The following is a 14,890-nucleotide window of genomic DNA, read 5'->3' on the forward strand; positions in this document are numbered from 1 at the left end:
TTAAAAACCTTTATTTTTGATGGGGGGGTGTTACTTTAACGGCTGATAACCCTAACTTGGCTGTACTTCCAGAAGGGTTATCATACAAAAATGTTAACTTCAGACATGTATCTTTTCAAAAAATATAAGCAACCTTTGCCCCTCTGAGTGGTACCGACATCTCACCTGGCCCGTGGACTAATATTCCCTACAACGGCGGGAAACTCCATATTTTCGAGCGTCGTTCTGGATCGCCAGGCTACTTCAGGGCACCACACATTTGTTGGTGGCGTGTGGCAGACCCTAAGTGTCTGAAACTTTCCCCGCATTTTCCACACTCGAAGGGCTTTTCTCCCGTGTGAATGCGCATGTGTGCAGCGAGATGTTGTGCATTCAGACAGGCTTTGCCGCACTTCTTACAGCGTTTGGACGGGCGTTTGCGCGGGTCTGCTGTGTGCGTGAGAAGGTGCACTCTCAGTCCCCCCACTTGTCTAAAACGTTTGCCACATATTGTGCACTGGTGCGGTTTCTCTCCCGTGTGGATGAGCTGATGATTCCTGAGGTTTCCCACCTGCGTGAAAACTCTTCCCGTACTGTGCACAGGCGTACGGCCTCTCCCCTGTGTGGACGCGCCGGTGCGCTGTGAGACCTCCCACATATTGGAAAGCCTTGCCGCAATCTGGACATTGGTGGCGCTTCTCCCCCGTGTCAGTGTGCTTGTGTGCGGCGACAGCGTTACCGCTCGTCGTGACACGTTGGCCACGATTCTTGCGGAGGGAGGTCCTCCTTCCTGAGAGCTGCTGCTCCTGGACTTGTTCCAGTCCTTCCGGCTCGTCTTCTGTGTGAACGTGTCGCGTGTGATCTCTCAGAAACGCCTTTTCTGGGGAACCTTCGCCACCGTGAGAGCGCTTGTATGGCCTCCCATTGTTGTCCACCACCGCACCGGGATTTGCACTTCTGGTCCTTTTTCTGCTACCCCTACAAAATAAAAAAAAACACACACACACACACACACACACATGTGCATGTATGCATGAACAACGTAATTTTTATCACCCTTCATTCACTCTCAAAAGCAACCCCAACACACACACATTAACCTCCCGCTGCCATCTCTCTCTCTCTCCTCTCTCTCTCTCTCTCTCTCACTCTCTCTCTCCTCTCTCTCTCTCTCTCTCTCTCTCTCTCTCTCTCTCTCTCTCTCTCTCTCTCTCTCTCTCTCTCTCTCTCTCTCAACCATGAAGCGTTGCCCAAAATAATCATAGCAAAGTAGGATTAAAAAAAGAAAGTCCCTCATTATTTAGTGAGTGATTATAGATTATATCATTATTTTGGACAAGGATTTGTGTGTATGTCTCAAACAGCATGATAGTTCAAACATCACACATATGCTTCTCAACTGTGGCATGCCTGAGCAGCTAAACCAAAGATTAGCAGACTAAGATGTTTCAAACTCCGCCCACCTAATGCCGAGGAGTGTGCTCAGGTTCGGTCTCCTAAGGCGGCGTTGTCCCCTCCTTCTTCTTTGTAAGGCATTTGGTCATGGCTTGCATAAGATGTGTGCTACCGCCATCTACAGTGCCAAGCGAACTCCATTTATTCTCAACCCTAGGTCCCCAAAGGTCTCCTCACCACTGGTCTCCTAAAGGGCTGTTCACATAACATCACATGGATACAGGAAATGCACAGGCTTGAATCAGAGAATTGTATATGAGAGTGAGATAATGCAGGCAGGTTCTTTTCCGGTATCCACTTTACGTCGGGTGAACGTCCCTTTAGTAGACCTTCGATTAGGAGACCTTCGAGGTCTTGAGGTAGAGAATGAATGGAGTGCCCTTAGCGCTGTAGATGGCGGTAGCGCACGTCTTGTGCAAACATCACGAAAAGAGAAGAAGAAGGAGGGACAACGCCCCCTTAGGAGACCAAATTTTGAGCACACGCTTTTGCAGTAAGTGGGCGTATTTCGATTCCTCTTTATTATATATCCAACCTCTTTGCTTGAATCATCTTAATCTACTCTACTCCACTCTCCTTGGCAAAAATCTTACCAGCAACAGGCGTTTCTCCACATTCATGGTTCTTGCTGCTCGTTCCCTGCTGACCTTCTGTTGAGCAGAGCTCGACCACTTGCACCGACAATCTCAAAGCCTTCAATGGATCTGCAGGGGATTGGCTCATCACAGAACTGATGACTGGGACCATGTCTGACATTTCATCCTCCTCCTGAAAATCACGAATGAAGTAGGGAACACAAATGAAGACAATTTGTTTAGAAAACTGTACACAATATGGCTTAATTTTCTCCTCGTCGGTCCACAATGTACAGTGTGTGTTGGGATATGAGAGTCTGTACAGTATTTTGTCTTTAATGTGACGGGACAGTAGATAGGTGGAACAGAACTGAGAAGAGGAGAGAGTAATGCAGTGGTCAATGGCGTTTTAGTAGTCGCACACATCAGGGTGGTGCAACCACAGCTAATGGCACTATTTAATGGATGAAGTTATTTTTTGTTGTCTTTAGTGGAATATCTAAAGAAGCATATTCATTGCAATATTCATTTATTATTAATTATTTTTTGGGCGCTAGCAGTGGTTGCACCTTATGTCTGTCCATGTATGTCCCATGCATGTTGTTCAGGTACCAACTCAGCCTCCAAAACGGTTCTGCACATCATGGGCTTGAACCGATCTATAATGATTACAAATTCCAACCCAAGGGTATTCAACATCTAACACCATCTTCACTATCCAATCACAATAAAGCCCCTCCCCCCAAAAAAACCCTGAATGCAATGTTGATTATTGCTTTAAAAACAAATGGTGACTTTACCTGATCAAGTTCAGCTTTAATGTCTGCAACTGAGGAGGAATTCTGCTCTGTGGGGAGGTCAGTCTCATCTACACAACAAGACAAGAACAGAGACGACTTAAATCATTAAAAAAAAAAAAAACAATTAAAAGGAAAGCGCAAAGTAGTATTGTAGATTGTAGGCAACAAATTTAGACTGGTCTCGACCTGACTGTTCAATAAGAAGTTGTAAATTCATTGGCCAGGGGCCTTGTGTACAGGATCCTTCCGTACATCTCCTATTGAAACTTAAAGGTGTATGCCACTATTTTGGGGCTTACTACAGTTAAAATCGTTGGCTGGGGTTTATAAAGGTGGTAAAGTGTCTTATTTTTCATGTTAAGCGTTGTCTTGCTTGAAGACAAGTTAAAAGAGGGAATATGTCGCTAAGCTAGTGAAAGTCAATGGATCCGTGTGGCATTGTAGCACCTAAAAACTCAAAAGGCGTCAGTCTAGAACTATGCATAAAGAAGTTTTCATGCTGCTTCATGTAACATGTCCGATTACACTTGAAGTTATTAAGTACACATGCACTTTTTCATGTTATGTCAGTATAAGTACAGATGGTGTAACTTCAATCTGCTCATTACCGTGCCGGGCCGCGGCAGCGTACCGTGATCATTACACCCTGTGGCCATTCGGAATGCGGGGGGCAGTATAGCACCGCTTTTGCAGAGCAGCGTCTGCCTGTGTCTGTGGTCTGTTTGTGTTTCCGTCCTTGCCCGTCCCCCCAGTTTTAGTAGTAGTAGAAATACAGTCAGCAAATTGCATGTTTTATAGCATTGGGCATTTGATAGGGCATTTGATAATAACACAAGTGTGAGCCCTAAACAAGACCACAATGTGAATTTAAACTCGACTTTTTTTCTGTCTTGCATTCACCGTCTCCCAATCCGTCCCTCACTTATTTCAGCACTATTCAAGCCAGGAACGGGTATCCTCAGGATACAGAGTTTGCATACCTACTACAATTTGAACCGGTAAAGACAATTAAAACCGAGTCAATCAGACAGGAACACCATTGTAATTAAGTGTGTCCCGTGACGCCAGCATGAGAGAGATCGAATTTAAAATTTGGCGACGACATTCTGTCTTCAAAACTGGCATCGGCCGCTTCCAATTTAGGACCATAGGCCTATTCAACCGTTTCCACAACCTCACTGATCACAGTTGCTTCATCTGTAATGCCAGGGCTAAGAATAACGAAAATAGCAAAACAGAGTAGGCTAATAAACCGTAATGGAGAGACTGAGGAGACATGAAATCAAGCGGCGGAGTTCGGACCATTTTGAGTGGACCGATGTCGCTTGCTTTGTGTAGCCCTATCAAGCAAGCCTGTCTGTCTCATTTGTGCGATGAGCACAAAAACACAAATTGATCCACTCGTATAGTGTGAGTCAAACAGACATGAACAACATTGTAGCCTAATGAAGTAGTGCCCCGTCATGTCAGCATGAGAGAGGTGATTTTACATTTGGCGACGACATTCCGTCTTTAAAACTGGCGCATGCCGCTTCCCCTATTGCAGGTTATTACCTGATCTACACTGTCGTTACCACAAAAAACAAGGTAGCACAACTTAATACTATTACTAGCCTATATCTGGTAGCCTAAATAGTAGGTTGAAGACGGGGGTATTATTGGTGCACTGTTTTTTTTTTTTTTTGCGAAGCAGAGTAATCTGCTTCAGTGTAGCTCATTGTATGTTGATCCCTCCCTCAGTTTTAGGCTACAAGTGGAAAGAGTCAGCCAATTGCGCGTTGCACGTAACATTGGGTATTTGATAATAACACAAGCGTGATCCCTAAACAAGACCGCCAGTCGACGGTGTTTTGTTTTCATTATTCTGTCCTGCATTCACCGTCTCAATTCCGCTCCTAACTTATAGGCTAAGTGATGTCTGTTAATTATTTCTGCACTACCTATTCAAGTCAGGAACGGATATCCTCAGGATAGCCTACGGACTAATAGGTTGAAGACGTTTTTTTTTGTATTGGTGCTTGTGAACATTTCATCCTTTCAATGCGCTGTTGTGCGCGATCGACGGGATTCCGGTTAACTGATGTGATGCACACATGACAATACATCTGTTACACCAGGTGTGGCTAATCATCTGTGATTAGGACTGCAAATTCAGTTGCTTCGGTGGAGATGCGAACCAACAGTATGACTGGGGAACTATGACTCCTTCGGAGGCTGGATAACCTGTCGCGCCACGACATGTCACAAAAGGCTGTGCAGTCCCGTGCACTGCACTGCACTGCACTGCTGTAACCCACCCCTCCCCCACAGACAAACATTCATGTTCTGAAAAGTTAAACACGTTCTGAACATTTTAGCCGCTTTGCATTAAGTTTTCGAGCAGACACTTGTCCACGGTGACGCAACATCGAAAGAGAAACGCTGTTCACAACCTAACTGAATAAAGATTTAATTAAAAAAAAAAAAACCACAGCATTTCTATGAAAATGTGCTGGGTGACCACACTGCCTATGCCTATCCAGATGCACGTATAGCAACAACGAGAAAGAGAGGGAGAGACGGAGAGAGAGAGCGATTAGCGCGTATCTCTGTGTGTGTGTGTGTGTGTGTGTGTGTGTGTGTGTGTGTGTGTGTGTGTGTGTGTGTGTGTGTGTGTGTGTGTGTGTGTGTGTGTGTGTGTGTGTGTGTGTCGGGGAACATTTGAAGTGAAAAAAAACACCCTCCCCCACTTCAGCATCAGATGTTGGTGGTCTACAAGTCAATATGCTTACCCGACTATCTTGTAGCCCAGTCATGAAGTTCATAAAGCCATCGGTAGCCTATAGGCCAAGTTATCCAAAATCCCTCTGCAAATTTCTGCATTGCCTGAGTTCATAGGCTAAAACAACTTTATTTAGGCCTGACTTATTTAGCTCACTTTATTAGCCTTATTTAGGCCTATTATCGTATTTAGGCTTTAACGTGGGCCTATTTTACAAAATATCGAAAGAAGGAAAAGACACGACAGACAAGTTGAGGCTTACTGATCGTAGCCTATTACAGCAAATCGAACATGCGCTTTATGAACACACTAGCCTGAGGGCAAACATCTTCTTGGCACTATTGAGATAACCAGGCCATGCAGGAATTCAACTACCTGGGCCCACACTAAAATACTGACAGACTGCAATTGCTTGGATCTTCAGTGGGTTTCGTGGGTCCGGGGGGATGGGTGGTGATGGCACGCTTGATGTATTTTTCCCCACCCCATGCATGCACGCGGACACACAGGGTCGGGACATTCACCCAATGAATGACTGAGTGCGGCTAAATATGCCTGTTGCATATCGTAGCCTAATTATTCACACATCACGTCAAGTCACAAATTAGTAGTCTCTTGCAGTTGACCTATGCCAAATTAACGTCCTCCCTGTAAGGCTGCACTAATTCAAACAGGTAGAGGAGTCGGCTTAGCCTATAGCCAAAGTCTATAAAATGTAGCCTATTTTTTTTGTAATTTCCAATTATCTAGGCTATGTTTACGATAATGATTTGTTGCGCTACGACGGTGCTCAAGACAAGTTGGAACATAGTCATCTCAAGTGCTCCCATTTTATTTTGATCCTGCTTTAAGTCAATGGGCGAGAGGGACGGATGAAACGGGTGTTTCATTCGTCCCGACAGTGTCTACTGACACTTAAATCCCTTTTGCCTGTAAACCTGACAACTTTGACTTTTCATACTTTCGGATAGGCTATGTTAAAGTTTTCGAGTAAATCGCAGTGTTTCATTCGTACCGAGTTTCATGAGTCCCTGCTCTCCCCTACTGCCTAAACTGTTACAGTTTAAATGCGTCCTCTCCAAACAGTGTGTGTGTGTGTGTGTGTGTGTGTGTGTGTGTGGTGTGTGTGTGTGTGTGTGTGTGTGTGTGTGTGTGTGTGTGTGTGTGTGTGTGTGTGTGTGTGTGTGTGTGTGTGTGGGCGAGAGAGGGAGAGAGAGAGAGCGAGGGAGAGAGGCGCTTAATTCCCCGCAGAAAGAGCAAGGCGATGTCTCCAAATATTAGACAAATGCATCTTATTTTAGTTAAGTAGACATCAGGGATGTATTTTGCTTAATAGCAACGCCGACCTGATTGGTTCATATTGCTCTGAATAGCCACAGAAGGCTAGGCTATATTTTAATGGGGTTTACGCGCGCGAGGTCATCTAACTGTGGTCACAGTCGCCAGGTGCTATTATGAGAGGAAAACTATAGCACGTTGGCAAACATTAAAGTCAGTTTTAAGCCATGCATATGATGAACCAGTTTTCTTGTTTGAAAAAACACACTTCCCGGTGCGCAAGGTGCATGCATTTCTGACTGACCCAGATGAAATCGCATGAGGAACTCCATGATTATGAGATGACATTGCATATATTTCCCAGCATATATTTCCCCTCTCTCTCTCTCTCCAAACCCAGTTGTACTTGGACTCACTTTTAACACCGCTGGCCTACCCAGGTGAATCGCAGCACACATTGTTTGCAGTGAGCCGTGCCGTGTGCGAGTGCTGTGCAACTTCACCCCTAACGTTTAACCTAGACTAGCGAGTGCAGTGTTGTAAATCACGTGGAATAAGTGCAGCGATTACCTGCGTAGCCTACTTAATTATGGAAGTGAGTGTCATTTGGACTGCCTATGGAATCAAGCCTACTGTCACCAAGCTCTTCCTGTCTCCCCAGCCTCGCAATGGATGGACACCTGGCCACCGCTCCTCCGCCTCCTTCGGAACGGATGACTGTGGGGGGGATCTCCAAGGAAATTTGGAATTTCGGACTTGTATAGATTTGGGGTGCCCCGGGACTCTTTTAGATTTCTGTTAGTTAATAAATATTATTTTAAAACTCAATATTTGTGTCTTGGCGTAGGCCTATTTGTGGTGTACAGTACTCTCCAGGGTATTTGGTAACAAGGAGAGGTGTCGCTGGAAAAATGCGCACTTTCTCACCTGCGACACATAACCCGACAGTTGGTTACACTTAATTTGAGCACGAAAACAGCAATATCAGTCGCTTGCTAATTTTTGCCAATGTGACAACATTAAATTCATTAGGGAAGTGTAGGTTAGGTTATCGCCCCAGCTGTTGGCGATGTGAGATAAATAGCCAACGCTTACACGCTCAAACGAAGCGCTGTTAGGTTACTGCGGTGAGGTGTATTGCACTCTCAGTAATTTTTACCAAACGAAAAAAGTATCCACAGCCAGACAACAAGTCTGAAGTTGCAATATTAGACGTTTCAAATCTTGCCATGCGATAATCGGTAGGCTATGGCTTCTGGCTACACTCAATTTGCATTTTGTCAGAGCTTGCACATTAATGCAATTCATCCGATCATCATTTAAAAAAAAAAAAAGAAAATTCATTACATTATTTAGGCTATTCTTTTTATGACTCTTCCTACTTCCTGGAGGTGTTCTCACACAATTTATAGGCATGTTGTTATCCGCTGAATCGGTGCGTGCTGGTGAATATGAGCATATATTAATATGCCGTCAGCATCGTAAAATATTCCATATGGTAATAAACATTTTGGACGTCCAAGCTCAAACGGGAGCGCTGCAATAGGTAAGCTGTAGGCCAGAGAGAGAGAGAGAGAGAGAGAGAGAGAGAGAGAGAGAGAGAGAGAGACTACCACGTGGTAAAGCGTATAGCGAGCGCTCCCAAGTGCCACCCGGCGGTTGTTTGGGTACACTGCAGCTAGGCCCGGTACGTACTGAGGTGGATGACGTGGCATTACCTCGGTAAAGGGTGTGCATTGTAGGGGGACCGACTGTACATGTGAAACTATGCATGAAAAAATCCCTTGGGGAGCTCTTGTGTGTAGTAAGATTAACATCTACTAGCCATTTGGCTGGTGATGAATTTAGTTAATTTCACGCTCATTCCTCTGTGTGTGTGTGTGTGTGTGTGTGTGTGTGTGTGTGTGTGTGTGTGTGTGTGTGTGTGTGTGTGTGTGTGTGTGTGTGTGTGTGTGTGTGTGTGTGTGTGTGTGCGTGCGTGCGTGTGTGTGTACATCATACCTGACTGACTACATGGATATCCATCTTCAGCAGCTTCCTCTTTAACTGCAACAAGAACATTCTGCTGGACCCCGCGGATCTCTCCCTGGAAAACAGTACTGTACTGTAATAATGCAGATAAAAACTGTTTTTTGATTGTGTGAGAGACAAATAAAGAAATGTAGCCAGCGGAAGTTCTGCCAGGAAGACTCAAATGTCACGTGCCCATTTTGCAGAGCCAATCAGCGACTGCCATTTCTTTTTATAGTGACGTCACGTGTCTAACTCTCCTTTCCTGCAGCCCTAGGTGCGGACAGTCCAAAATCTCCTCCTCTACCGGTTAGCCCCCCACATTTGGGCTTGCATGCCCACAGGGACCCCGGTTCGAGTCCGACCGGAGTCATTTCCCGGCCCTCCCCCGTCTCTCTCTCTCTCAATCATTTCCTTTCTGTTCTCCACTGTCCTGTAATAATAAAGGCCGGAAGGCCCCCAAAAATACTCTTTTTTTTAAAAAAGAAGAAAAAAAAGTCTGGTTCCTGCTGCACGTCTACGGCAGGCTCTACTGGATCCACTGCCACAAGATCCAGGCTGATGACTGGACCTAATCCAAAGACTGTCTACCTTCTGTCAATTCCATTGTCAACCATGTTAACATTTAATCGTTTAAAACTAATTCCTCTCCCCGAGTCTTCATGGCTGAAATAAAGCCATATTTCCATTACCATTTTATTATTTATTTTTAATCTTAGAAATGGGAGACTTGTCTTCTTGTGTTATATGTTACAGTACTTTTTGTAATGCTTTGTTGTTTCGTCTAGTGTTTTGGTAGTCTTCCTCTTTGTCTTTTGTAACTTTTAACTTGCTGCCTCTTGGCCAGGACTCCCTGGAAGAAGTGTCACTGTGACTCAACGGGACCTTTCCGGGTTAAATAAAGGATAAATAAAATAAAAAATAAAAAAAAGAAATACAGAAAGAAGGTGTGTGTGTGTGTGTGTGAGAGAGAGAGAGAGAGAGAGAGAGAGAGAGAGAGAGAAAAAAAAGGTGTGTGTGTGTGTGTGTGTGTGTGTGTGTGTGTGTGTGTGTGTGTGTGTGTGTGTGTGTGTGTGTGTGTGTGTGTGTGTGTGTGTGTGTGTGTGTGTGTGTTTGTGTGTGTGTGTGTGTGTGTGTGTGTGTGTGTGTGTGTGTGTGTGTGTGTGTGTGTGTGTGTGTGTGTGTGTGTGCAGGTGTGCGTACCACCACAATATTGCTCAGGCTCTCCTCATCCTGCGGACACTCAGTCACTTTCGGAATCGTCCTGCGGGGTGATAGCAATGAAATTAGTGATATATTACACTACATTACACTTAGCTGACACGTGTTATGCAGAGTTATTATCAGTACAGGGTACTGGTTACAGTCCCTGGAGCAGTGGGGGGGGTTTGGTTCCTTGCTCAAGGACACTTCAGCCATGGAGTGAGATAGAGAGTGGAAGTGCGCAAAGATTCAGTAGGAAATCTATGGAAGTCTTTGTACATGAGAGGGTCTAAACTATACTAAAGGTGTAACCTTATTGCTTGTGTGTGCCATGCTCAGGCCAATGGGGTACCCTAGTCTTCCCCCCAATCACACACATGCTGTACCTCAGAATTAATGATAACCAACGTTGTGGTTGTCGACTTCACTTGTCAAGCGATTTTGTGAGTTGCGTGCGTGCAAATGTGTAATTATTTGAACTACACAACAGAGGTCGCATGTCTGACGTGCAGCCACTTAAGCCGTGGTGCAGCAGTAGAGCTGGCTGTGTACCTTCAGCCTCGGTTCACGTCAAAATAGGCGTCAAAATAGGCACACGTTGTAGCCAATCCAAGCCTTCAAAATGTACTGCCATCATATGCGAAATCCAGAGGACATGCCAAACGGAATCAGGATTTAGCTTGACTCGCTCGCTCCATTCACTCCCACTCAAAATGTTGCGAGTTACAGTCTAGCACCAAGGACCAGATGCAGAATGGCGTGACTTAGGTAGGTGCCACATAAGGCAAATCATCACAGACAAAGTAAATATGGAAGACTATAGGGGATGAAGCCATACCTGTGTGTGTGTGTGTGTGTGTGTGTGTGTGTGTGTGTGTGTGTGTGTGTGTGTGTGTGTGTGTGTGTGTGTGTGTGTGTGTGTGTGTGTGTGTGTGTGTGTGTGTGTGTGTGTGTGTGTGTGTGTGTGTGTGTGTGTGTGTGTGTGTGTGTGTGTGTGTGTACCTTTGACTTTTCTGGGGGCTCTGCAGCTGCCGTTTCAGGTCCCTCAGATCATTCTTCAGGACAGCAATATTCTGCAAAAAAAACAACAACATTACAGGTGCTGGTCAACGAATTAGAATAATTTGAAATAGTGCAATCATTAAATTCTTTGAATGCATTTTTTGTGCAGAAAGCAAATCAGGTGTTCACCACACCTTTCCTACTCGTTAGACTAATCACAGAACTTGTTACCTGTAAAAAAATTGCTCAGCTGAGCTTTCCAAAAGGCACATTTAGGCCATTTTACTGTGACACTGTTGTTTTAATTCGTTGACCAGCACCTGCATATACTGACTCTCATTCAATGTGCATTCACATACAGACTGTGATCTCTCCCTCCTCTATTGGTGTGACGGAGGTGTTCCTGCACAGTCCGTCCCCCTCGGGGACGCAAACCTGCCACCTCGTCAACTACATTGGTTCGGCAATGAGAGTCACAGTACGAGTGCGCTGAGCTAAAGGACTGGTCCTCCAGCCCAACGGCATCGACACTGTATGAGGCTTTCGGGAGGGAGGTTTACTAATGCTCCACGTTGAATTTTTTGCTTGGGGCCCCAGCTTACCCTAGAATCGCCTCTGTACACACACACACACACACACACACACACACACACACACACACACACACACACACACACACACACACACACACACACACACACACACACACACACACACACACACACACACACACACACACACACACACACACACACACACACGCACACATACATATACACACACACACACACACACACACACCTGTTTGGCTTGTGTTAGCGAGTTGTCTTTATCCTTCAGGCGCGTCTGTAGTTCCTCCACCTGGAACTTCAGCTGCCAGTTTGTCTCTGTTGTCTGTTCTGATGTCCGTGTGCTCCTTCCATTCCCACCAGCCACCCGCTCTTCCAGACGGTGGATTAACTTGCGCAGTCCCATGTTTCGCCGGAGCTCCCTCTGATTGACACAAGCACACGCACGCGCGCGCACGCACACGCACGCACGCACACACGTCACTGTTTAAAAGACCGTTTGGTTCTTGTTTTACACGGGCAGCAATGAGATGGCAACCAGCCCCCCGATGCTCGCATGAGGCCGTGATTACCCACACACACACATGCACACACACACACACACATGTAGACAGGCCATCAGACATTAGCTTGTAATATCTGTTAGTAAGGAGTGGACACAAGGTATTGCTTACTGCAATGCTTCTGTGATGAATTGACTGGCCTTCTCAAGGTCACTGCAGGTTTGTTTGTGACTTTCACTAACAAAGTGGGAAATGTCTTTAATCTGCAAGCAAATACATCAAGATTAACATCAAGTGAATGATTCCCGTGTAGTTCAAACTGTATTTATGGCCTAATGGACTGCCCCTACCTAGTTGGACACTTCTATGCATGAGATTTTTGGTCACGTTTTATTCTTCTGTGAAATAAGTCTACATTTTTTTAAAGAAGTTGCCGCCTCCTTACCAACACATAGTCAACAACATTCTGAGTCTTGGGCCGTGTCTCAAATGCCGCACTTGTGCACTTCGGGCACTGTTTTTCAGTGCCTAGGGCGCTCACGCTGAACATTTCAGTTGAGCCAGTGCACTGAAAGTGCCAGGATGATCCCCTAACAATGGCGGAAAAATGCAGTGCTTGAATGATGGACACTGCACGCACTAAACGGCGGCCATGTTGACAATGACAGGGAGGAAATGTGGCATTCAGTTCAGTAGAGGAGTTTGGTCAACAGTCTCCTAATTCTGTAAGTAATGTTGATGGGACACCAACCTTTACATGCCAACCAAAGTATTGTATGTGTGATTGTTGTCCTTTAGGGTGAAGGACATGAAAATACAAGCACCAGACGCTGAACATTGTAAACAGTAGCCAACTCATATTTTGGCAAGCTAATGGCATGCTCAGTCGTCACTTCCAGCGAGGGCACAGTGCATTGTACTAATTTTTTTTCCACAACACTATGCACTAAAGACCTCATTGCACTGTGTGCACTGTGGACTGACTGTCAGTGCACTGAAAAAAGTGTGTCATTTGAGACACAGCCCATAATTCAAGCACTGCATTTGGCCGGATCATCCTGGCACTTTCAGTGCACTGGCTCAACTGAAATCTTCAGCGTGAGCGCCCTAGGCACTGAAAAACAGTGCCCAAAGAGCACAAGTGCGGCATTTGAGACACAGCCCCTGTCTCATTTGATGTGTCACATGGTCATGTGGCCCTCTGGTGGTGGTGATGAAAAACTGTGTGGCCCTCCTCATCATGAAAGTTGCTCATCTCATTTCTGCTGAGAGAGAGAGAGAGAGAGAGAGAGAGAGAGAGAGAGAGAGAGAGAGAGAGAGAGAGAGAGATAACTGTTTCTTCCCTTTGTAGTTGGCTGTGTTATCACCGCTTGTGTACTTGGTTGGGGTGATGTGTTATCCTAGCACTCCCCCTGCTGGCCATCTGCAGGCACAGTGCTTTAAAACAACAGCAACTTGTAGGCTACTATGACATTGAATAAAAGTGATTTACTAAAACTTTAAAGGCACACTAGGATGATTTCAAATTGCTGCTGGTGGTGCACACATATGAACTTGTCTCGTGCTGTAATAAATAGTCATATGTCGGCCCGGCCGTGCCTGTGGTGGCAGGGCACTGGGCTGCTGCACCTGCAACCGGGGTTTGATTCCGGCCCAGGTCATTTGCTGATCCTTCACAGTTTCTCACTTCCTGTCTCTCCTTCACTGTCCTATAGCCAAAAATAGAGGCTAAAAAGCCCCCCAAAATATAAAAAAAATAAATGAACAGTAAGCTTATGTGTTGGACCATTCTTTATTGAAATGTAAACCATGAAAAGGCACTACTAGGAATCATTGGAATTTATGGTTGTGGTGATAAATAATAAGGAAAATGAATTTGAATTCTCTCCAATAGAGAACAATACAGTCTGGGACCAAACATACAATATGAACTGACCCTGTGCAGCCAAGATGTGTTGAAGCAGATGGCCAACTGAGTTCTAGGAGAACACATCAATCCTATAGAGACAGCCTGTTACAAGTTAGTGTTGTCTTGATGTGCTAAACCTTAATCTGGACAGCAGAGTGACATCTAGGATATTAACACATCAAATAGAGACAGCCTGTTACATTTTAGTTACTGTTGTTTTAATGTGCTGTGTCTGCAGATGGCCAGCAGGGGGAGTGCTAGGATAACACGTCACCCCAGCCAACTACACAAACAGACATAATTATTATAGGCTTACTGTAGATATCGACAGATTAAGTGTGTGTGTGTGTGTGTGTGTGTGTGTGTGTGTGTGTGTGTGTGTGTGTGTGTGTGTGTGTGTGTGTGTGTGTGTGTGTGTGTGTGTGTGTGTGTGTGTGTGTGTGTGTGTGTGTGTGTGTGTGTGTGTGTGTGTGTGTGTGTGTATGTGTGTGTGTGCGTGTGTGTGTGCGTGTGCGAGCACATAGTGTGATACTAAATACATTTACACACAAGTCTGTGGGTTGGACATCCCTGTAGCCTACATATGTGAAAACGTAAAATGTAAAAAGACATGTATGTATATTTCCATGTCTATGGGTTGCACCATCCTTTATTTATTGTTACGCACTGCTAGGAATCAATCTCTATAGAACGACATAGACTGGCAAACAATATGAACTGACCCTGTGCAACCAAGATGTGTTGAAGCAGCTGGCCAGCATGGGGAGTGCTAGAACAACACATTAGACCAGTGTTTCTCAACTGGTGGGTCGCGACCCAAAAGTGAGTCGCGGAAGGGTCATGGGT

General features: G+C 45.3%; 1 protein-coding gene across 1 annotated transcript in view; it reads right to left on the minus strand.

The window, feature by feature from the left end:
• Positions 1–12,049, minus strand: part of LOC134464282 (uncharacterized) — an 18,343-nt gene extending 6,294 nt beyond the window's left edge. Inside the window, exons 1-8 of the mRNA XM_063217752.1 lie at positions 11,865–12,049; positions 11,064–11,134; positions 10,062–10,122; positions 8,850–8,934; positions 2,810–2,877; positions 2,028–2,202; positions 923–957; positions 551–854 (exon numbers count right to left, since the gene is read on the minus strand). Of these exons, the coding sequence (XP_063073822.1) occupies positions 551–854; positions 923–957; positions 2,028–2,202; positions 2,810–2,877; positions 8,850–8,934; positions 10,062–10,122; positions 11,064–11,134; positions 11,865–12,038 (973 nt within the window). The 5' untranslated portion in view covers positions 12,039–12,049. The remainder of the gene's footprint in view (positions 1–550; positions 855–922; positions 958–2,027; positions 2,203–2,809; positions 2,878–8,849; positions 8,935–10,061; positions 10,123–11,063; positions 11,135–11,864) is intronic.
• Between the last annotated feature and the right edge of the window lie 2,841 nt (positions 12,050–14,890).

This window comes from Engraulis encrasicolus, chromosome 15 (assembly GCF_034702125.1).
Source record: "Engraulis encrasicolus isolate BLACKSEA-1 chromosome 15, IST_EnEncr_1.0, whole genome shotgun sequence".
Taxonomy (NCBI): Eukaryota; Metazoa; Chordata; class Actinopteri; order Clupeiformes; family Engraulidae; genus Engraulis; species Engraulis encrasicolus.